Here is a 22892-nt window from a genome sequence, read left to right on the forward strand (position 1 = left end):
TCAGACAAATGAAATAATGGGCATGTCAGTGACAATGTAAAAGCTTATATTGGTGTCATGCAGCATGTTTTTCAAAAAAAGTTAACTTCTAGGCAAGAAAGGCAACATTAAATGAGGCAAAGTGTTTTGCTTTTCCCAGATTAGATAGAGAAGGGGATTGTTGTATAAGTGCTAACTCATGAAAAGGATGTAATTATATAATTTGGTGTATGGTGATAGTCAAATTGCAATGTTAGCTGGAAAGCAGTTCTAGAGTACAAGAAATAAGTTGCAGTAGAGGAAAGCTGGATTGAGAATTATGGTCCTTACTGAGGGAAGGGAGCAGCTTAACTTTGCTGTTGCTTTCCTTACTGCAAAAGGTTTATGGTAAATTAATAAAAACTATGAAAATATTGATAATGTAGCACACAGCTTTCAATATTCCTATGAATCCCATGTAACAGAGAACTTCATCATGGAAAGCTTGATACATGAATTGCTTTTTTAAAAAAACAAAAGATGAGGATTAAAGTAGAGAAATGAAGACATCATTTGTTTCAAGTGCCCACTTATATATCCAGTGATGTCAGTTTTGAGTAGTTTTTAACAATACTTGACAAGATTTAATTTTTAATAATAAATCTGTCTGTTTAGGTCTAAAGCCACAAAAAGGAGTTATATGGGAAAATATTAATATAAAATATTATTGTGAGAATCTTGATGAAAATGAAAGAAATGAAATTTCATTTCTTGATGAAATTTCAGATGTCAGAACTCATCATTCATTGAACTGCCTCCAGCTGGCCTACTGAACACCTAAGAGTATAAAGGAACTTTGTGACAATCCAGAGCTTTAAACAAATATTAATTTTCATCCTTAAACAGACTCAATAAAGTTTGTAAAAAATAAAGAAGATGGGTAAATCAAGTGGAGAGCACACAAAACAAGAGCAGTTAATTACCTAGACAGAAGACATGAATCTGAAATGTTCCAATTCTGTGTTTAAAGATTTTGTTTGAGGAAACTGTAGAGGGTCATACTTAGTCTTTTACTTCTACTTGTTATTAATCATTGCCATGTTTTCTTCTCCTTTTAGAACATCCTCCACTCTGAGATCAAAGATTGCTATCTGAGATCAAAGATTGCTATCTGTTGCATTTGACTATGGGACCAGCAGGATAGTTGTGGGGATGTTTCTTAGGCTTCCTCTGAGAATATACAGAGGTCTCTTCTTGATAGTATTACTAGCACATAATATCAGAGAAACGTGTCAAAAATACTTTGGTGAAGACTTCTACAAGTTTTTAATGTTTTTTAAGAACAGGGCTAACATCAGAACAGACAGATTTCTTGGAACATTGATCCTCTGAGGTTTGAATAACTCCAGGCGTGGGGGTTCCCTGACCTCTCTGGGCATGGCCCAGGTGCATGGCCTTTGTGGTGAAAGACATTCTTCCCCCTCCCACAGTGGAGCTAGAATGTCCCCTGCTGCTGAGTCTGGCTGTTGTGGCTCTCTCTTCATTGTGCACCTGTGAGGAAAGTGTGGCTCTGCCTTCTCCATAGCCCACTTCAGAAATGGATATCTAGAATTTTTACTCACGCTGTCTTTGCCTTTTTGTCTCCCACTGAGCAACCCTAAGGCTCTCGGCTTTTTGCTGTACAGCATATCCTCCAGCTCCCTACCTCTGTGATCTTCCCCTGGAATCACTCTGGATAATCAACATCTCCCATATCCTGATTGGCCCAAAACACAGATGGGCATCTCCTACTGTTGAACAAAAGGAAAGAAGCATTTATTGTAGGTCATTTCACAACCCCTTTTGCAAATTGCTGGCAGTTGTGCTTGTCATTTCCTGTGTGTCAAGCTGCATCAGCACAGAGTTTTTTTAGGCACTGTATTAAATTTGGCATCCCACACTGAAAACTGAAGAGTGAAATTCTCAGCTGGTTGTTTCCTGACTTTCATGGTCTTCTTTCTCATCAAGTGTAATATAATTTGTATGGATGAAAAATTACAGTTGTGTCCACACATTTTAGTCAACAACAGATCACTCACTCTTTGCAGGGTACTTTCTGAGAGGCTTCAAACAATGCAATGCTGGTAAATAGGTGAGCACCTTGTTGCACACTTTCTCCTCATCATCTACCTGCTGTACCTCTGCAGAGGCCTATTGAGCACAGGGAACAGGTAGATCTCCCCAAGACAGGGGCAGTGTGTATCTTCTAGAGTGAGTGTGAATTCCTTGGTGTGTTTTTGTGTGAGCACAGAAGGAGATAGGTGATTGGGCAGCAATTTGTCCCTCAGAGTGAGGCTGTCAGCATCTTGAGCAAATCATAGACCAGTTATGGTCATAGACCAGGACATTGTCGGAGCTTTTTGATTTGCACTGCTTAAAAATGATGTACCACTTAGAGAGGCCTCTGAGTGGCATAAATCAGCTGTGAGACAAGGGAGACACGCTTTGAAGATGCCGTTTAAATGAATCTTGCTGTTCCAAAACCAAGGGAAAAAACCTATTTGTTTTGGTCTTCATCTTGATGAAGTTCAGTTTAATCTTCATATTAAATATGAAGATTATCTTCATATGAGCTCCTGAGCCACGTCATTTTGTCTAAGACTGTTTTGTGCTTTATAAAAGACTGTGCACTGAAACCCTTGCTGCTGATTGCTGACTGGTATTTGTCAACACCTCCAGTCATGGCCAAGCCACAGCTACCTAAAGCCGGTCCTCCAGAGCTTCCCTCTCACTGGCATCAACATGTTTTTAGAGTATTTTTCGTGAATGCTCCTTGTTTATGTAGCAGTATTATCTAACTTATGCTATAATTTTTATGTAAGGAGGAAATGCGTGGTGGATTTTGGTTTGTTGGGGTTTTGTTGTGGGAGTTTTGGTTTTTATTTTTCTTGTAATTTTATTCTGGTGCAGCTGGGTGTAACAGCTAAAACAGTATTCATATCTAGTACACATGGTCAGTAAGGCTCTGAGTGGTCCAGGAATTTGCCAGCTAAACTCTGAAGAGATAAGACAATGAATTGACTTGACAAATGTGATTGAACCTCTAGCTGATCTCACAACAAACCATTTGACTGTGACAGGAGATACCTTAAAGACAGACTTCTATGAAGTGCAAGAGACTTTTCAGGCAGCTCTTGCTGTGCCTACAGCAACTGAGAAACATTTTTTATCTGCTTAAATGTGTTGATTTGCAGAGGAAAATGCCTGAGGCATGGTGGTGGTGTCTGATACAAATGGGCTTTCCAGAACAGACAAGAGGTAGATACCTTATAGGAAGTGGAAACTACTCCTGCAAATATAGAAATGATCATGTAATCTTTTGTACCTAGATGAGATGATCAGGACATATTTTGGATCCAGCTTAGAAAATTTGAGACTGTAGTTCAAAATAAACTGTCAAGCATTTGGATATCCAGGTGATGATTTTGTGCAGGTCCCATCTCAGCAAGACTGTGCTGTGCTCTCCTGTTCACTGGAGTTAACTTCTCAGAGGGAGCCAGATATGCAGGAAGAGCCTGTCCATAGCCACTGCTCCACAGCCTGAAGGAAGTAGAGACTTTTCTCTGAGGAACAAATTGGTTGAGACTTGTTGATCAGTAAATTCCTGATAGAAACATTCCACAATTTCTGTTGTCTTTCACCTTATTTTAGGCAGCCAACATTTCAGTCCAAATGGTATCTGCAGAAGACAAGTTGGCAAAGAGGATTCTGGCAAGGAAAAAGCATGACAAATTGAAGAAAAAAGATAAGTTGCTATGGAATTTTCAAAACAAAATAATTCTCTTTACCCTCATTCTATTCATTTTAGGAGTTGTAACATGGACATTACTGTGGCTCTTTATTGGTGAGTTGCTGAAAGTTCATGCAACTCCATATATCATTATCGCCAATAGTACTTTCAGATGACTTTAGGATCTCAGTTGTCCTGAGGGCTGTTTCTAAAGTAAACATGGAAATTTTAAAATGGGGTCTGAAAAACTTTTGTCTTTGCTAAGACTTAACAAGTAATAAGAAAAACTGGCTTTAGGGAGCGTGATTTTATTTCAGGGGTATGAAAAACATTTTAATGTGCAAGCTGATTTGCACAGACATGACAGGTTTTTATGAACTTGATTCCTCAGAAATTTTGCCTTCCGTTGTGTTTCTTGGCCTTCTGAAGTTCAGATAAGTACATTCTTTTTCAGAATGGATTTAAGGAAGTCAAAGGGGAGTAAATTAAATTTGTGTGTAATTAAGCATTAAAAGCTATGTTTTCCTCTTTAGGCCCCTGATACTAATACTGCCTAAGATACCTTAGAGATGCTCCAGAATCTGGATGTTGATACTGCCTTCAGTTGTGCTGGCTTGTTTGTATGGTGGTGTCTTATCTTTTGTGTAGGTAACAGGAGCTCATTAACCATAATTTGGTACACATCTAGAACCGTTTGGCTATAAAAGTGTAGCGTTCTTTGGGTAGTTGTTTCAAACTACAAAGTTGATTAGGCCAAATAGACTAATTTGGTTTAGAATTTAATAAAAAACCTTCATTGTTATTAAAAAAAGGCTAACTGTCTTCTTTGTTTCTTGCAGTTCAGGCAGAAAACAAAGATGCATTGTATTTTGTTGGACTGTTTCGTGTTGCCAATATAGAGTTTCTTCCAGAATATAGGCAGAAAGAATCAAAGGAATTCCTCTCTATGGCACAGACTGTACAGCATGTGGTAAGATGGGTGGGCTGCTTGGTTAGCAAAAAAAGATCAGAGCTGTGGACAAGGGATGTTTAGATACCATTGAGGCTGCTGTGGTGTTCTTCTACCCTTTCCTTCTCAGAGGATTATGTGCAAGCGGTGGCTGTCTGGAGGTATGAAGGAACTGACTGCTTTCAGCTTGTTAATCACAAACAGTTCTGAATGGATCTGGTTTTTACATTTGACTTAAAATTTTCCATACTTTCACCCATAAATTATGATCTGGGACTAAAATTCTACAAAAGTCTTAAACTCAATGGCCACCTCTGAAACATCAAACAGACAAAATCTCAAATTTTTTTGCATTTACACTGGTATCTTCTGCCTTAAAGCATCCATACTTACCCTAGGGATCACAAACATATTTCCGACAGAAATTTACATTTCCTTCTAATACTAGGTATTCTAAAGACCATTATACTTCCCAAATACCTTGCATCAGTCAAAGCAAAAATAGAACTCTGGATCAATAGCTGCTCTACAGTGGGAAGAAAGGGGTGGGGGGGAGTCTTCGTTAAAAGGGAATTTGACTTTAAATACATTTGGTGTAGGCAGCAAAAATACATTTTTGCCAGGAATGCTATCCACATAAGGATTCAAGCGACTGTATGAAAACTACTAAACAAAACCAACAACAACAACAACAAAAAATTAGATGAAACCAATAAATTTTTCAATAATTACTAAGTTTTTGTCACCTTATAATGTGAACTAATGTTCCTGTTTTTCAGCTCTTTCCAAGTCCTGCATATTAATTGTTGAAGTTCTTTCAGATAACCAGTGCAGGGCATCACCTTTCCCTGCTACCCATGGAGCAGCTCTAATGTCCTGTATTTCTTGTGTCTTGCTCTTGTCCTGCCCATGCCACACATAGTGGAGAGAGGCACCAGAGAGAAGGTGTTGAGCTGCCAGTGTCACCACCTCCTACTTTAACATTACTCAGAATTTATTTTTTATCTGTGAGCTTTGCCTGAACTTATCAATGGATTTTGCATTGCTGAAACTGGCAAACTTAAGTGTTGACTAAAATTGTTAGTAGGGAAGTGGAGGATTTGGGATTTTGTTTGTTGTCCTCAAAACCCTTTTGTTACTGGCTTCTGACCCAGAGACCCCAAGTGGTGGTAAAAAAACCTCTCAAGATAGGTTCTTTCCATTTGACAGTAGCAGTAATACATAAAATCTCTTGTACCTTAATCTAGAGCAAAATTGAGCTCTACCCACCTTTTTTAGGCCCTTAAAATTATTGTTTAAACTTCCTGTTTGAAATGATGAAGGTTAGGGGTTAATATGGATGTGATTTTTACAGTGTTTGCAATATTCTGTGTCATAGTCCTTTGCACATTAGTTTTAATCATAAAGCAGCCGAGTGAGGTCCAAACAGCTTGAGGTACATGCCACCTTGTGGCTTTGAACAGGATGGGGAGAGGAAAGTTGTTGTCACATCAGTATTATCACAGCCCAGCAACAGGGAGAATCAGGAGCTTGCTTGCCCAAAGACAGTCCTTTGGCAGGGAACAGGGAGAGATTTTGCTTCTCCATGTTTTACACTGTGTTATTGGAAAGAAATATATTAATACTAAGCTGTTGATGAAGAAAATAGACACAAAGGAATCAAAGTGCAAAAAATTCCATGGATACATTAAAAAAAGAATAATTCCTTAGCTGTGAGTGGAATCAAGCACTGAGGTTCTCATCCAGGGAAGGTGTGGAGTCTCCATTCTTAAAGGTAAAACTGGAAATAGCCCTGAGCAATGTGGTATAGTCAACACTGCTTTGAGCAGTGGGATTGTACTAGATGGTGTCCAGAGGCCCTTTCCTATCTCTGTCTTTCTATGATTCTGTGGGAAAAGCTCTGGTATGTGCTGTTCACTGCACCTTAGTAACAACACCAAAAAAAGTGTTGTGAATGTGTGCACATTTTTTGAAGTTTGGCCTTAAGTTTTAGCCTCAGGATAGGGATGCTCTCTGTGTTGGGGATTTTCTGGGTGAAGGATATGCATTGTTGTCAAAATTCATTTATATGGAAAGAGCATTATTGTATATACCAACTGGCCATAGGCAGAAGATTTGATGTTTCCTAGGAATACTTGATTTACTACAGATGCATTGAAGAGCTGGTCTGTTCATCTTCTCTTCTGCCTAGCTTGGCTGATGCATGTCTGGAAGTGTGTGCATGTTGCATAATCTTGGTGGAAAATATGTTGCTCCTAGAAAAGCCTAGGCATATAGCATCTCTAGGGGTAACTGGTTTTCAGAATGCTAAATCTTTATACTTTGTCTTTCAGATGAACTTGGTTTACACAACTTCTTCTTTCTCCAAATTTTACAAGCAGTCCACTGTCTCAGAAGTCAGGTAAAACTGTGGTTAAAGTAATTGCATTTCTGCTGGGCGGTAGATAATGTAATAAGCCCACAAAACAAGCTTATTTTTCATAGTTATAATTCAATGTCTTTGCTATGTACTTGAACTGATAGCAAAATAGGTTTATAACCTATACCAATTCACTTAACAAAAGTAAGGCCAAACTAAAGTCATATAAACAGTTCCTTGTCTGGAAGAAATACAATGCAAGATGAACAGAAACAATGTCAATTAAGAGGTTTGGTAATCCTTTGGCTCATGTAGAAGTTTAACCACTTAAACATGCTGTTGGAGCACAACTCTGTGTTATTGATTAAATTGCACATATTTTGTGAGTAATGTTACTGGAGTAAAAGCATTTTCTGCTTAAGATGAAGGAAATCTATGCACTAAAGTATTCTTACTCTAATATTCATGTTTGCAGCAAATGTTAGAAGTTTAGTTAGTTTCAATCATCCAGAACCAAATACATTTTTGCTTCAGAAACTGGAGGTTTTTGGGCTGTGTTTGATTTAAAGGTCTTTCTCCCCACCAAGGAGGTAGAGATTAATGTGATCATACATGGCCTCTAATGTGCTACCTAAATAGTCTAGGAATCATTTCCTACATACTGCAACACACTGTGCAGGGTGAAATACATACCACTGCAGAGCTCTGCATTTCTGGAGATGATAATTCTACTGTTTGTGTTCTACCATTTAAGTTTTGATCTTTAGGAAATAGTCTAGCTCTAATTCATGTGGAGACAATGTGATTTCCATAGAATCTCCATAGTTAGGGGCCCTCAGGAAATCAGCTTACTGAATATTGCCAACTGGATGTGAAGAGCGTGTTTTGGTGTTTTGAGATTTGTCGTGTTTGTTTATTTGTTTCTTTAGGGTAAAATATACATTCACTGGGTTAAAGTAATTATAAAATATGGAAATGAGCCACGCACTTCTGAATTTATGCTTCAGAAGCTTGGGCTAAGAGTCTAGTCTTTAGAGGACTTCCAACAGGGTGATAACCTGAGCTCTTTATTTCAGTAACAACAACAATGGAGGCCTTCTTATTCATTTCTGGATCGTATTTGTGGTACCACAGGCAAAGGGGCAAGTGCTGTGTGAGGATTGTGTGGCTGCCATTTTAAAGGATTCCATTCAGACAAGTATCATCAACCGGACTTCGGTGGGAAGTCTTCAGGGCCTTGCAGTCGACATGGATTCCATTGTCCTAAATGGTTAGTAGTAGAACACATCCATATCCTTGACAAAATACTTCATTAAGCAAATATTTTTATTTTGGAGTAGAAAATTCTATAAATAAACTAAAATCTTGATCCTACATCTCTAGCTTCTATTACTAAAATTGTAATAGAGGAAAAAAACTGTGAAGAAAAATAAAAATGAGATTTGAGGTCAAATCAAGGTGCAAATTGTCCTTGTAAGCAGTGATTGCAAAACTTCCTGTATTGGGAGTGGTTGTGTTCATAGTCAGGAGGTAAAATGGAGTCCTTTGTAGGCAGATTTGGGTTTGTCTGTGATTTTAAAAGCATAAAAACATGAAGGGTTAAGGTGGATCACTTCATTGAAAATGAGACAGATCGCTCCTTTATTAAAGATTAAAGAAGAGATTATAAAAGGTGCCCATTTGCTAAATAACTTTCGTGCCATTCCTGTCTGGGGAACAAACTCACAACCTGTGATTCAAGCACATTTAATGTATTAAGCTACAAAATCTTTAATGGCTTTCCATTCTAAGGGCATCAGCCAGAAAATGACGTTCAGGGTACCTCTATCTCAGTCCTTCAACTGACTTTGATTGCTTAATTGCCATGCAGTATCTTCTTGCCTCACCTCCAAAGCTGCTTGCAGAATTTTCAGAAATAAAGGGGGCTAGGGCAAACCCTCTCACTGAGAAAAGTGTTTTGTCCTGTGTGTTCAGTGTTAGGACTGAGGTGTGATTGAATTAAACCCTGAATTCTGGATTTCAGGCAACAAGAGGACTCACACAACTTTTTTTCTATGCAGCAGGTCTTCGGTCAGATTATTGGTCAACAACGGGAACAGGTAATTCACCCTTTTGGCAGCTTCCTGTAGAGGAGAGGTGGAGAACAAAGCTTTTAGTTTAGATACTGTTCAGTGTTAATTTAAGAGGGCTAAATTCAGCCTTGGCATTTAAGTCCTGACTTACTAAAAGGATGACCAAGAGTCTTGCATGTAACAAACACAGGAACTCTCTACCTTTAATCTGCCTGGTAAATTTTTAGATGTACCTGGTGACATAGTAGGAAACTAACTAAATCAGGTGTTTGCTATTCATTGTGTTGACCAGCAGATTAACCTTTTCTTAACTGGACAGTAATGAATTTAATATGATGAAAAAGAGCATGTGTTGTCCATGCTTTTGTCCATTCTTTATCCACCTTAACTCCCTTTTCTCCAAGGTTAATGGTGAGTTATTCTTTTGAATGAATTCCCTAACAGTAATTACTTTAGGCAGTTGAGTTTTGCCAGGGTTGTAGGAGACACTGTTTGTACACCTGCTTGGTTTCATTTTGTAAAACTCCAGAAGAGTTCTTTTTCAGTGTGCAAAGCACTGAATAAGCAGGTCAAAAGTACAGTACATCTACCTTCAATAGTACATGGAGTAGGTATCTAGAAAAAAGGTGCTACTAGACTGAGCAATAGTACCGCACTTCTGATGGGGACACCTGCTAAGACTCTGTTGGGCCAACTGTTATCCATCAGCTGGGGATGTGTTGGCCTCCCTTGCTACTTGACACAGACTGACTCTTAATCTTGAGAAATCTCAATTTTTTGGTTTTTTAAGGGCTTTATAGCTTTCCATGTTTGTGTTTTTCTTTCCTGAAACATTTTGTTGCACTTCTACCTGTGATTTTTCATTTCTGTTACCTTGTAAAGGTTTTAGTTTGCATATTTTTTTTGGAATCCAACTACTTTTGCCATGCAGCTAAGTCAAGCTCTGCTAGTTCTGAGGTCCACAGGCAGACTTCAGGTCACAGAGCATGGTCCAATGTTTATATTGCTAACAGCCCATAATTTCTCAAAAATCAAGTCAACTTTGCTATAGCATTCATTTGTATAAGCCTCCCAATTAAACTGCAAAGCAAAACAATATTGGCTTCTATCACATCTCATTAATGTGCATTTTATTTCTATCAAGAGTTTTACGTATTGGTGTTTACTTGCATAGCAATTTCACTTCCCACTTCCATGTTCCAGGGTGGAGAAGTTAGCCCACTTGGAACATGGTTCCAATTTATTCCAGAATGCAGCCCCTAAAACAGAAGAAATTAAGAAGAATGCAACACAAATATTGTTGCTAAGGCTTTGTAGGACTTACACGGTGTCTTTTACACAAAGGGAGAAGGATGACCTGCCATATTCTAGATATCTTTCAGAGACTTTGTATAGGTACCCACAGGTTTCAGATGGTATCTGTGGGAAGTGTGGAGTGGGTATATAATGAAGTTCCTGGGGACAAAGAGCATGGATGGCCACAGTACATGAGAATCTTATACTGGTACAATTTTATTTGCTGGGGTTCTTTGACTGTGTCTGTTTAGGACTATGGAAATGATGCAGAGGTAAAAGTGAACATGCACAAAATGAATGAGCATTGGCAGGCTGTATTTTGAGAGCAATGGAGTTAACTTGGGTATGGAGATGAACCCAGTGTTTGGTTCAGGCACAGAATGGAGTGCAGATTCATTGAAGAGTGGTGCTGGAGAAGGGACTTGTGGACATCCAGCTGATGTGAGGTTCTTGCATTGCCATAATATCTGATTATGCTGGGTTTCCTTGGCTAAAGACTTTATCCAGCTTTGGTTTCAAACCAGCATGCTTCAACTACTTGTAGTTCTAGAGTCAGGTCTGAATTTGACTGTGCTCCATAGCAGCAGCGACCTCATCCCATTGCTAATTACTTAGTAGAAATAATGGTAGTTACATATAATTTTAGAGATTATGATCAAGGTTGGCTCTGCTAAGGGTGACTAGATAAGCACAAATAACTATTATAAAAATAATGTTGTTGTGAAGAGATAAGAACAAGGAAGAACAATTACTTAAACAAAGCTTTTAACTGTAATTCATTTAAATGGAATGTGACCCTTACAGATTGTTCATAAACATTCATAGCATTAGTTTCATGTTACATTCAGTCATAGTTTCAAGACTGTAATTTAGAAGGGGAAGTTGGATAAAGCCTGCCACTTCCTGTCTTGATTAGCTACTGGTTAAAAGGTCAACATTTAATTTGAGTCAACAACTGGTAGTAAAATTTCACAGTGCTCTTAATTGGTGTTCCATGATGGTAACTATTTGAGCGACTTATGTTTGTAATAGGCAGAAATTAGGGCAAATACTCACTTTTGATCTTATTCTCCCTAATTTGCATTTTTCTTCCTTCTCACCTTTTAAAGAGCTATGTTAAGAGTTTTAGACATGACCAAACAAAAATTCCCTAAGCTTTTTGCTGACTGCTAACTGCAATATTGAATCTCAATAAAGACCTATATTTTATTTGGAATTGCAGTTGTTCCAGCTTAATTGGAAAATTGGATGCAAATAGGGTAATATTTTTCTTATCCTTGTCTAAATTATGACACAAATTTTTACCCTTCTTAAAATGAATGTTGTCTAAGGTAAATTGCATAATTTTTATTTCCATTGTTTCCTTTTGTTTCCAGTGTTTCCATTTCTAATGGTGATTTCTAGCACTGCAGAAATTTTCAGGACTGGGCAGAACAAAAGCCTGGTCTGAATTAATTTCGATTCTGCTTTGAGCAGAATGTTGAGCAAGAAAACTCCGAGCATCCCTTCCAAACTAAAGGACTTGGTGAATCTGAATTTGTTGCTAGCACTTCTAGTTCATGTCATGATAAAACATTGAGAACCTTGACATTTGATCAATAATAAAGCTGGGGACATACAGACATGCAACTGTATTTACCTTTGATTTTGTTTTATGTATTTTAAATATCCTAATGTCCGTAGGGGCAAGCAGTACATTTATGCTTTGAAAGTAGATGAGTATGTCCCAGTGAAGAATTAAGTAATTTATCCTCTAGAGACTCTGCAGAACTTTAACTGCAAATTGTACAAAATGCCACTGCTTTAGTGCAAATACCCTGCAAGAAAATACCCTGGCAACAGCACTGTTGGCCATGCCCTGTACTTGTTATAAATAGACTGTTCTTGAACCACAGAGTTTTATCTAAGATGAAAGCGGTGAATGACACAAACAGCCAGAAAGGGAGGCTTCACAAGGTGAAAGGGGAATGGTTTTAACCTGTAAAAGGATAAGTTTGGGTTTAGGGTAAGAAAAAATTCTTTACTGTAAGGGTGGTTGCCCAGAAAAGCTGTAGATGCCCTTTGGACATGTCTGAGGCTAGGTTGGCTGGGGGTCTGGACAACCTGGTGGAGTGGAAGGTACCCCTGTCATGGCAGAGAGTTTGGAACTAAATGATCTCTTACAACCCAAACCACTCTATAATTCTATTATTACTTTGCTTTCCAAGTTAGATATGCCTTCATAATTTGCTTTGGTTTAACACACAAGTTTTAGGGTTTTTTGTTTTAATGCCATGTGGATTTAGGAGTTTTGGAGTGATTGTGTCCAGTGTTGAAAATGTGACATTTTCACAGGAACAAATTGCATGTATGATCTCTATGCTGACCAACTACATGAGCACTTTCCTCTGGATACCCAAGCTACCTCAGAGGGAACAATCTGCTATTTTAAGCTTATTGCCTCTGTGGGCCACCTTGTCCGCCTTTCCATAGTATCCCTTCAGATTGAAGCAGATAACTGCATCACTGACTCGCTCACCATTTATGATTCTCTGATGCCAATCAAAGATAAGATACTCTATCGGTGAGTATAAATTTCTATTAAGAATTAATTGACAACTTTTGGGTTTTTTTCTGAAGACCTATCATCTTCCTGTTTTGGTTAGTTTGGTTTTGTTAAAATTGTTCTGATCTTCTTGTATTACTCACATAACACCTGACAAATTAAAATTTCTTGGATAAGTTATCTTGCTAATAAAAGGGAAAATTTTCTTCAGTTTTTTCTCTTTTTTTTTTTTTTTTAACTGGAGTGCATCTTCACCTAGCTACAGAACTATGAAAAATTTGCGCACTACTGGGCAAAAGTTTCTGTTTCTTATCAGGAAACAGATACTGACTGAAAGAGAATGTCAAAATTTCCTCCCTTAAGTAAGATATTCTGTATTAAGATTAGTGCTTTTCAGATAAAGACTGAAGTTCTGAAACTAAGTCTTGTGATTTTCACTAACTGGCACTCACTAGTTCAGTGCTTTTTTTATCTGCTCTACTTGTTTAGAGGGTTATGAAAATCTTGACTTGAAGCTGTGATGGGTTGAGGGATGCGGACTACCACTTTTTTTCTTGGTCTTCTCTCTCTTTAATGATCCATTATGTTTGTTTAGGAACTTTTTCTTTAAAATCCCTGATAATTAATTCCATAGGACTCTGCAAGTCAAAAGGAAACAACACCATCTCCATGAAGTAGACAAATGCTCAGCATTTTCACCTCTGAAACCTTTTCTCTGGCATTTCAGTCTGTGGATAAGCCTCAAAACCAGAGCATTGACTTTTCAGTCCTTTTTGAGAGCTGTCCTGTACTAATCTGTATCTCCAATTGACTTGGATGGTGCTCACTTACATGTTAGTATCTGTAGAGGACTGAAGATGTCTGCTAAGTAATGCATATGGAAAGTAATTTTTTTTTAAATGAGACTACTTGATTTGCTTAGGTTCTTAATTTCTGACTTGAAGAATAACTTTCTTGTCTTTCCCACTCCCCAATAAGAAGACAAAACTGTTGGTCTAATAAAATAAGATTTTTCTTCAAGCTTTTTGTTAATTTTTCCTTCATTCATTTTTACTGGGAGTGAAGGCTGGAAGTCATCATCTCATAGAGTGAAATATTCCATATTAGTTTTCATGCAATTTCCTTCATTTTTGTAAGAAGAATTTTCAGTATTGAGTTTTAAATTGCCCTTGTAACAGGTATATTTTTGTTCAAGAGCATGGAGATTTGACTGGACTTTGAAGGAGGTAAGATCTGAACCAGTGGAAAATTTATGTAGAGTGAGAATAATGTGTTAATTATGTATTTGCTCTTCTTTCTTTCCCTCAGAGCCTGTGAATCAGCTGATTCATTGGTGTCACTTGTGTCCACAAATAATCTCATGCTGGTAATATTTAAGGCAGCACAAGTAAAGGAGCAAAAGGAATTCCATGGCTATTTTGAGGTCATTACACAAGAAAGTAGGTTTGTTCTGTGTTTGGAAGTGTGTTTATTATATTGTTTCTTCTTCTGAAGTGTCTGTCATGTTTCTGACTATGGAAAAATGATTCCTGTATCTGAGTTTCTCCTTTTTACAAGTGCCTGTCTCCCCTTCACCTTCTCTGCATTACTGCTATTGAGTAATGTAATCCGATCAGACTGGTTGTGAAGTATGAACACTAGAGGCTGAAAGCAGCCCTGAATTCAGTTGGCGAGGACTGCAGTGTGCCAGTAGACGGAGCTGTTATTTCAGGGGTAGCAGTGGTCGCCCTTCTGCCTTGGGACTCGGGGATCATGTTAAAAGCGGAAGGATGGCAGCACTAAAAACTGCTTTCAGAAAACAAAACTTCAGTTGCTTTGTCTGAATCTGCTATCAGTCCCTGCCTCCTCAGGAACACAAAAGAGTCTGTAACGTTTGTGCATCAAGCTCATGTCTTTATTGCTTTAATCTTTAAGAAATGCTGAGATCAAAATCACAAATAGTGCAAGGAATATCATGCTAGTGACCCAAGAAAAATCTCACACAACTCAGTGCAAGGAAATCCAAGCTGCTCAAAAAGATGCTGCATACTTTTAATGTTGACAGTAATTAAGCCTTAAAATATCATCATAAAAACATGTGATAAATCCTTCATAATAAACTTCAAGTTCTATTCTGCATGGGCTGTGGGTTGGTTTGTTGGTTTTCTTTAAGTTCAAGTCGAAGTTTTCTTTGTTTCTCTGCGTGTGCAAGTTTGTCTTTAATGAATTCTGTAAATCCATTGAGCTGTCATCCAAGAAAGTTTGGTTTCCAGGAGGCTGATTAGTTGAGTATGTTGTCCATTTCATTTCTAACTGGCTGCTTTCTAAGACTAGAGGTCCCTGTGTAGTACTGCAGTGTGGATGTATTGGTATTCTTGTTTGCAAAACTGTCTTCAGTGAAATAACGTAGATTTTACAGGGTGTTCTTCTGGTCCTGCAGAGACCAACACTTATCCTGGATCTTTACAGCCTTTGTCTTCTGTGTGCATTATTGGGAAGGGTCTCTTTTTACAACCTGAATCCAGCTAAATATAATTCCTGACCTGCCCAGCTTTGCAGTGACAGACTTCTGATAAATTTGGATGCTTTAGCCCACTGAATAGCTTTACTGAAAGTATATCAAGGTTTGCCCAATTTTGCCTCCTTTTATTTTATTTCCCTAGGGTGTGGGAGAGCAATAGTGACAAAAGAGGAGACAGGCTATGAAGGGAGAATCACAAGTCCATATTACCCAAGCTATTATCCTCCAAAATGCCTGTGTGCATGGAACTTCCAGGTAGCGTTATTCTTTCTCTCTTAGGCACTGCTGTGTGATTTGGGCACATAGAGCTTAAGTAAAGCAGAAGTTATTGAATTGGCAGTAACCTGCATCCTCACAGATGCAGTAGTTTAAAGAAATGGTATTGCTGAATACCTGACTGTGCTCAGGTGTTTTGTATCAGCTTTTTCTCTTTCTGTGCACTTGTTTTTAAGGAAGAGAACATAGTACCTAAGCTGTCCTACTACAAAGGTGAAGAGTTAAGAGTTTTGATATTAAGCCCGCAGAATTACTTCATGGCAGGCAATGCAAAACTTGACTGTTTTTAACTCCTCTCTTCCCACCCCCATAAAACTGAATGAAAAATATGTATAAAAAATCCTAACCTAGTTATTACTGCCACTTCTCTGGTATCTTTTCATATGCCTAATACATTTAATTTGTCTTCAGAATGGTCTGTCCTATCAGCACAATCCTGTGGTGTTTGTTTAATTTGGTATCCTTTTCCTGCATCATTTCATGCACTCTCCTGAAAGTAAATTGCTGAAAGTTGATGTTGTTTTAAAGTACTTCTGTTTTCTCTGACATGAGTGTTTCCTTATAAGTGCTGCTGAAATAAAGTCTCCAACTTAGGCTTTGCTCTTTAGTGTTTTCCTCTCTATGGAATGTAGCAATGGATATGATAAGATCCACTTTTTACCCATCTTTCTGCTTATGGTACTCATGCCTTGTTAATCTAGTAACTGACTACAATGAATAACAGCAATATAAATGAAGTCCAGCTAGCTTACAGCCTCTTCCTCTTCTAAAATGATGAGGTGATTTTTGGGGGGCTAAATTTACAGTCTTCAGTTCACCCTGGACTTCTGATAGAAAGGTTTATTGCTCAAACAAGTTTCATTTTCAGTGCTGTATATTCGTGCAATATTGAAAATTTGCTCATTTCCCAAGTTATATTTTCGATAAGAGAGAGGGAGAAAAATTTTCATTTCTGGTTTTTTGCCCTGAATCAGTCCTTGTTTTTAAATGAACACTGCTTTGCCGTGCAAAAAAGGTTCTCTTCCTTTTTATGAAAGGAATTTCCAATTAAGTACGAACACTTGTGATTTTGCTGGGTTTAGAAATGTTTTGTAAAATACGAAAGAATGCATGGCTGTGCAGGTGCTAGCAGTATAATAATGTGGTAGAAGTGACTCCTAGCATTACAAATGTGGCACAAGCGTTCCAGGCAGTATCTTAACTCTAAAAATCCTCTGAGGCTCTGTGTCCTTACACAAGTACATTTGGATGTATTTGAGTGCTTTGATCTTGATACAAAAGCTGCTTTCTATGGCCAGTTGCTCTCTAAAGATGAGAAGACTATTGGCTAGAGGGGGAAAAAGCCTGCAGATGTGGTGGGCCTGTGCCAAACCTAGACTCAGGACTGAATAGCTGGCAAGAGTGTAAAGTGCTGGCTGTTGAACTGGTGAAGCCAGCACAGCTCCCAGGGTGTGGCAATGCCAAGCTCCGTAATTCCTGAAATACATTTATACACTTTTATGTTCTATGCCCACAAAAGGAAAAGGAAGACTGCTTGCACTATCTTTCTTGCTCACAACAGACCCCACGGAAGAGCCTTGGTATAGCTCTGAAGTTCCATAACTATACCATTAGTGAGAAGAATATTAAAGGCTGTGAGCGAGGATGGTGGAAAATTAATGAGCACATGTAAGTACTCTGCATGGATTATTAATGTAATGGTACCAAATAAGCCATCCCATCACTACTGCAGCTCACTCAGAAAGCTTCCACAAGGACAGAAGTAATTCACCGGGGTGTCCTACCATTCTTTCATTTTAGCTGATGATGTAACAATCCTTATAAAATAAGAGTGAGTGTGTGTGTGTGTGTGTGTGTGTGTGTGTATGTGTATATATACATATATATATATTCTACTGAAAAGTACCAGAAAGATGAAGACAAGAGTCTGTGGTACTCTCTGGAGAGAGAGAAATGGAAAGAGTTGGATGAACATTGGTATCCTGTGAACTCTAAAATAAATCTGTGTTTTCTGGGGCCACTAAACAAGGTCTGGTTAAAGCCCTTTTAAGTGTAATTTAATTCTATGATTGCTCAAGAGAACAACAAATCTAATTAACTTCTTGGTGAAACCCATTGCAATGAGATGATTGGGAATAGAACTGTAACTGCTTCCTCATTCCAGTCACTGACTCTTGAAAGAGAAACTGCACAAAGTGGCTTTCAAGAAACCACTGTTTTAGAAGTATTTTTTATTCAAATATTGCTGCTGTTTTTTAATTAAATACCACTGCTTTCCCAGCATATTGTCCATCCATGCTTTTCTCAGTTTCGAAGTCAGTATCTTTAGAATACTGGATGATGAGGCAAGGCTAGATTTAAAACATCCTTTTTTTTTTTTTTTCCTTAAACTTCATTCAAATGGGAATCTCAGTAAGATTAGTCTTGAAACTTAAGTTTCTGAACTCACTACTGAAACTAAGTGAATTAGGCCCTTAAGAGTACAACTGAAAGAATTACAGAGAGACTAAAAAGCTTCATCTATTCTTGAATAGCATGTTGTATTTATAGAGCGAAAATTCAATTTGAAACTCCTACAACTGTGCCTTGATGGGAATTGGTTGCTGGACTAGATGAGTACATAAAAATACCAGTCAAAACACACTACATGTAGTATGTTTGTGTGATTTTTGGGGGTCTTTTTATGAAATAAATTGAAAGATTTCTGATATTTGGGATGTTTGAGATAAAAAACAAAGGCAAAATCTGGAGGAAAATATTATAATAGGATCATACTGAGGAATTCTCTGACACTGAATCCTGAAAGAATATGAGCAGCTTTTTGACAAACCTGCCAATTATGTGTTCCACAGAATCAAATGTCCATAGTATGATTCTTAGAAGTCCACTCAGGGTTACTTTTGAAGTACTGCACAAGAACACATGCTCCTGCTTTCTGTTGCAAGTTGCTGGCTATAGTTATAGATCAAGACAAGCTTTCCTTTGAAAGACTGTGTTTGTCATTGAAAATAAGGCTTTTGAACCTTTGATTTTCTGTCCTATATTAACTTTTGAAGAGGAAAAATATGACTTCAAGCATGAAACGTGGTGATGTGTGGTTTTTTTGTTTTTGTTTTCCAAATTTTAATTGTTAATGAAATGGGGTGGGGGGGTGCAGGCAGGGGACCCCCATTTTTCAGCCTCTTGCCGTTGCAGCCTATGGGATGTTTATTCTGCTATCTTAGATAAAAATGGTTAAGAACCTTTGGGATATTGATATTAGTAAACCCTCTGAACAAGCAGGTGGTGCAGATAAGGTTCCATCAGACCTCTAGGGACAGTTTCTCTAACCAGAGACACTGAACATGACCATGCAGTTCTTCCTTGTCTTTCTTCCAGTTGACATACAATGCTTCACTGCCTTGTCAAAGAAGTTACAGCTGATGAACTTCTTACTTAAAATTCTCAGAGGCAGGAATACCAATGAGTGTCTTATGAGGAGACTACCAGAGCTTTATGTGAACACAAAGGTGCTTTATTTGTCTTAAAACTGTTAGTGCAGTATGCCCTTGTTTCTGCTACAGCATGCATGAATCTGCTCACCCCCTGAAAAATTATCCTACTCACTTCTCCAACATATGGGCGGGATCCTCTTAATCAGTTTCTCTCTGGGGCAATGACACAGAGTTACAGATGGTCCATTTGCCCTGGACCTGGATATATGACCAGTAAAACACCAGCAAAAGGCTCCTGAGGGCCTGTAGCTTTCTTTTACCAATCCCATGAGCATATGGCCTTTCACAATGTGTAAAGGAGATGTACTTGTTTCAGCTTTTCCACAGATGGGCAGTAATTTCTTCTGCTTTTGGGGAGATGAATTTGTTTTATTCGTCTGAGAAGGGCTCAATGCAGACTTTAACTTTTGTTTGCTTGTTTGTTTGTTTGTTTGTGGCTTTTTGTTTGGGGTTTTTTATATTGCTAGGGTTTGTTGGAAGGAAGACTGTGTCAGTCATTGGCAGAAGAGGAAATGTAGAAAATGTCTGTGAGCTACTTGAAGGGAATCAGACTGGTAAACAGCATTTTGCTGTGCACTTTGACAGGCTGTTTTAGGTTGGGAGCATTGGTGACGAACACTAAAATTGGTGACAATTAGACTTCCTGTTGTAGGGAAGTCTGCACTCAACACTGATACATTTGGCGGGCGGGTGTACTGGCTTGAAGGCAAACCAGCAGGAGGAATTAGCTTCAGATGAAAATTTTGCAAGAGCTTCCAGGTCAGAGCTACAATTTAATAGGAAAATTGCAATAAAGGCAATAGTACAGAAACACTGGCCTAAACAGAGGAAGTCAGAATACGACCTGACACCCTGTTGGTCAGGGTGGGAGTAGCGGTCCAACTAAATGGTGGCTGCAATGCCATTGGAGGATGGATACAGCCTTGTTGAAGCAGTGATCCTGTGAAAAGGTCTCCTCTTTCTCTGGAGATCCAGTGGTGACTGTCAAGAGTCCTCTGGGTATCAAGTGGTGGTATTGTGGTGTCCCAAGCCCCAGATTTTTTACAGGCAGGACTGTTTGGTACATCCCCCAGGGCAGGGAATTCCACAATGGGGTAATGTAACTCTGAATCATTCTGGGGAGTACTTGACTTAGCAGAGTTGGCCCCCTCAGAGTGGTGACTGCCTCCCCGGTTCTCTCATTGTAGCAGCTCACATATATGGTAGTAGAAATATGTACTTTTGATTACACCTTACATTGTAACCCAAGATGGTAGTTAGTGGGGGTTTTTGAGGTTTGAGGGTTTTTTGGTTGTTTTTGTTTTGGTTTGGTTTGGTTTGGTTTGGTTTGGGTTTTTTTGGGGTTTTTTGGGTGGTTTTTTGGGTGTTTTTTTGTTGTTGTTTTTGTTTTGTTGGTTGGTTGGTCGGTTTGGGGTTTTTTGTGGTTTTTGTTGTTGTTTGGTGGTGTTGGGTTTTTTTTGTTGTTTGTTTTTGGTGGGTTTTGTTTTGAGTTTTGGGGGTTTTTGGGGGTTTTTTTGGGTTTTGAGGGTTTGTTTGCTTGCTTCTTTGTTTGGGGCTTCTTTTACAATTAATTTTGCTATAGTAAGAAGCTGTAAAATTAACTCAGATTTTTGTATCTGCTTCCAGGATGTCAAAGAGAAGTCTTATTTTCTAAATTGTTTTCTTCCTTTATTTTTCATATTGCTGGAACAGATACCCCTAGATCTGTTGACAAGATGTTTGATTTTAGTACAGTGAAATAGGGCGTACATGAAAACATATGAATGTGTCCATTCCCTTTGGCAGACCTCACTGGGATGCTCAGGACACTGAGGCAACATCTGTTCACATGGAAATCACTGACCAATTTTTCTCCATTCGGCGACATGAAGAATAGTCCTGGTGCAATGTTTGATGTGGAAAAATACACAAGGGGAATATTTACTTCTGGCTAATAGTCCACTGCTCCATTTAACAATACAACAATCAATTTTTTTCTTTTGTTCTTTGTGTGCGTTTTGTTGTCAGTGAGTGACCTTGTACTGCTGTCAAACAAGTGTGTGGGCCAAGTCTGCTAAAAATCAATGCAGCCGCCTGTGCTCTTAAATCTACTTAAGATCGTATGTACTTTGATTTTGGCAGGCATATTAAAGCCAGATGTTTCTCTTTTAAGTGTTGCATTTTTGAGGCATTTTAGTTGAGCAGAGGAGGGAATCTTTATTTTCACTTCTAGAACATCCTGTACTGTTGATGTTCACTGATTTAGTAACTCTAAAACAGTCTCCATTTTTAAAATAATGATTCAACAACCTTTCCCTTGTCAAAGCGGCTTTGTTTTGTTGTGGGGTTTGTTTTTTCTTCTTTGCTTTTTTTAAATCTACTTTTTTGTTGGCCCAGCCCAAATCCCCTGGTAGAGAATGGCATATTTGATGAAAGGAACATTAGAAATTAATTTAAAATGGATGGATTAAATATTTGCTGGCATCAGAAAGTATTTTGGTTTCTCTGAGTCAAGTGGCACCTAGGAAGAAGTCCAAGGAATTTCCTTGCCAAAATAGCAATTTAAAGTATATGTGCACTCAAGGCATTCTTTTTAGGACTATTTATTTGAAGGTGGGACATTGAGAAGTAAATTTCCACAACGTTAATGGTGGATGAAGACTGGGTAACTACTGAGAAATAGTTTTGGTTTTGGTTCTTAATTAAAGTATGGGAGCTGACTGTATTTCTGAATTTCAATGGTGTTGACATTTAAATTGTATGTAAGGCAATTTTCCCATGAAGGCTGCTCTAGAACTCGTCTGGACACTTTCAGGTACTGTGGTTACTATGTTGATCACCAAACAGTGTTCCACGTCACAAGTTCTGCTGTCAGCGTGGAGTTGCAGTGCAGTTCGAAGGTCTCTGAGAGGCCCCTGCTGGTGGAATATGGCAGCTATAACATCGGCCAGCGTAAGATGGATTTTATCTCTTTCAACCCTTCTTTGCAATTCAGATCTGTGAAGTAGCATTTTTTGGGTCCAGTAGAACCTAATTAAGTTTATGCAGGAAATTACCTGTTGGGTTTCAGTTTATTTTCTTTTCTAATCTCACTAAGTCAGATGACTAGCAAACAAAGAACCTTTCTAGGCTGTGCATCTAAGGTTTGTGAGCATGTGCAGCATGCTCTACTTTCCTGCATGCACACTGTTCTCTTCTGCACAGTCCTCAAAGCTTCCTGCATGACTATAACCATGGTGCAGTCTGTTGAAGTCTATTCCTGTTTGTTTTAATCCCCAACATTTTGTTTGCAATTTTTCTGTTGCTATAAGGCTTATAGGTAATGAAAAGAGTACCAAATAACCATCTGCTTATATCAGTGTTTCCATGTATTTATATACAATGCATGCAAATCAGAAATCTGAGCTGAAAAAGCAGCTCAAAAAATTGATAAACTCTGAGACTGAGATTTTTTCAGTCCTGTAAAATACAACCTGTTTACTGGTACTTTCTCACCTGTGTTACTCTTACATATTTTTTTAAGGTGGGAGAGAAGCAGTATTTTCTAGACATAGTTACTTGTCGCATTAGAGGAACTCTATTCAATATGTATATGTAGAGTATTTAAAAAGAGGAGAAATTTGATTATTTTAGTTTATAAGGCAGAATTATGTAGTTCATACACCTCCTCAACACAGGTTATTTACCAAAGTTGC

The 22892-nt window shown here is 38.3% G+C and overlaps 1 protein-coding gene across 3 annotated transcripts in view; it reads left to right on the forward strand.

Moving 5' to 3' along the window:
• The first annotated feature begins 3658 nt into the window (after positions 1–3658).
• Positions 3659–22892, forward strand: part of TMPRSS7 (transmembrane serine protease 7) — a 28975-nt gene continuing 9741 nt past the window's right edge. Inside the window, exons 1-10 of one of the 3 annotated variants that reach the window (XM_054270386.1) lie at positions 3659–3841; positions 4567–4697; positions 7010–7077; positions 8112–8305; positions 9096–9134; positions 12738–12966; positions 14257–14387; positions 15591–15703; positions 17286–17392; positions 22013–22149. In XM_054270386.1, coding sequence (XP_054126361.1) covers positions 3670–3841; positions 4567–4697; positions 7010–7077; positions 8112–8305; positions 9096–9134; positions 12738–12966; positions 14257–14387; positions 15591–15703; positions 17286–17392; positions 22013–22149 — 1321 coding nt within the window. In that variant the 5' untranslated portion in view covers positions 3659–3669. Of the gene's footprint in view, positions 4698–7009; positions 7078–8111; positions 8306–9095; positions 9135–12737; positions 12967–14256; positions 14388–15590; positions 15704–17285; positions 17393–22012; positions 22150–22892 lie in introns of all 3 variants that reach the window. The other 2 variants (XM_054270384.1, XM_054270385.1) reach the window with 2 other exon arrangements.

Source organism: Melozone crissalis, unplaced genomic scaffold (genome assembly GCF_028551555.1).
Source record: "Melozone crissalis strain CALT ecotype California unplaced genomic scaffold, PUWL_Pcris_2 ptg000009l_1, whole genome shotgun sequence".
NCBI lineage: Eukaryota > Metazoa > Chordata > Aves > Passeriformes > Passerellidae > Melozone > Melozone crissalis.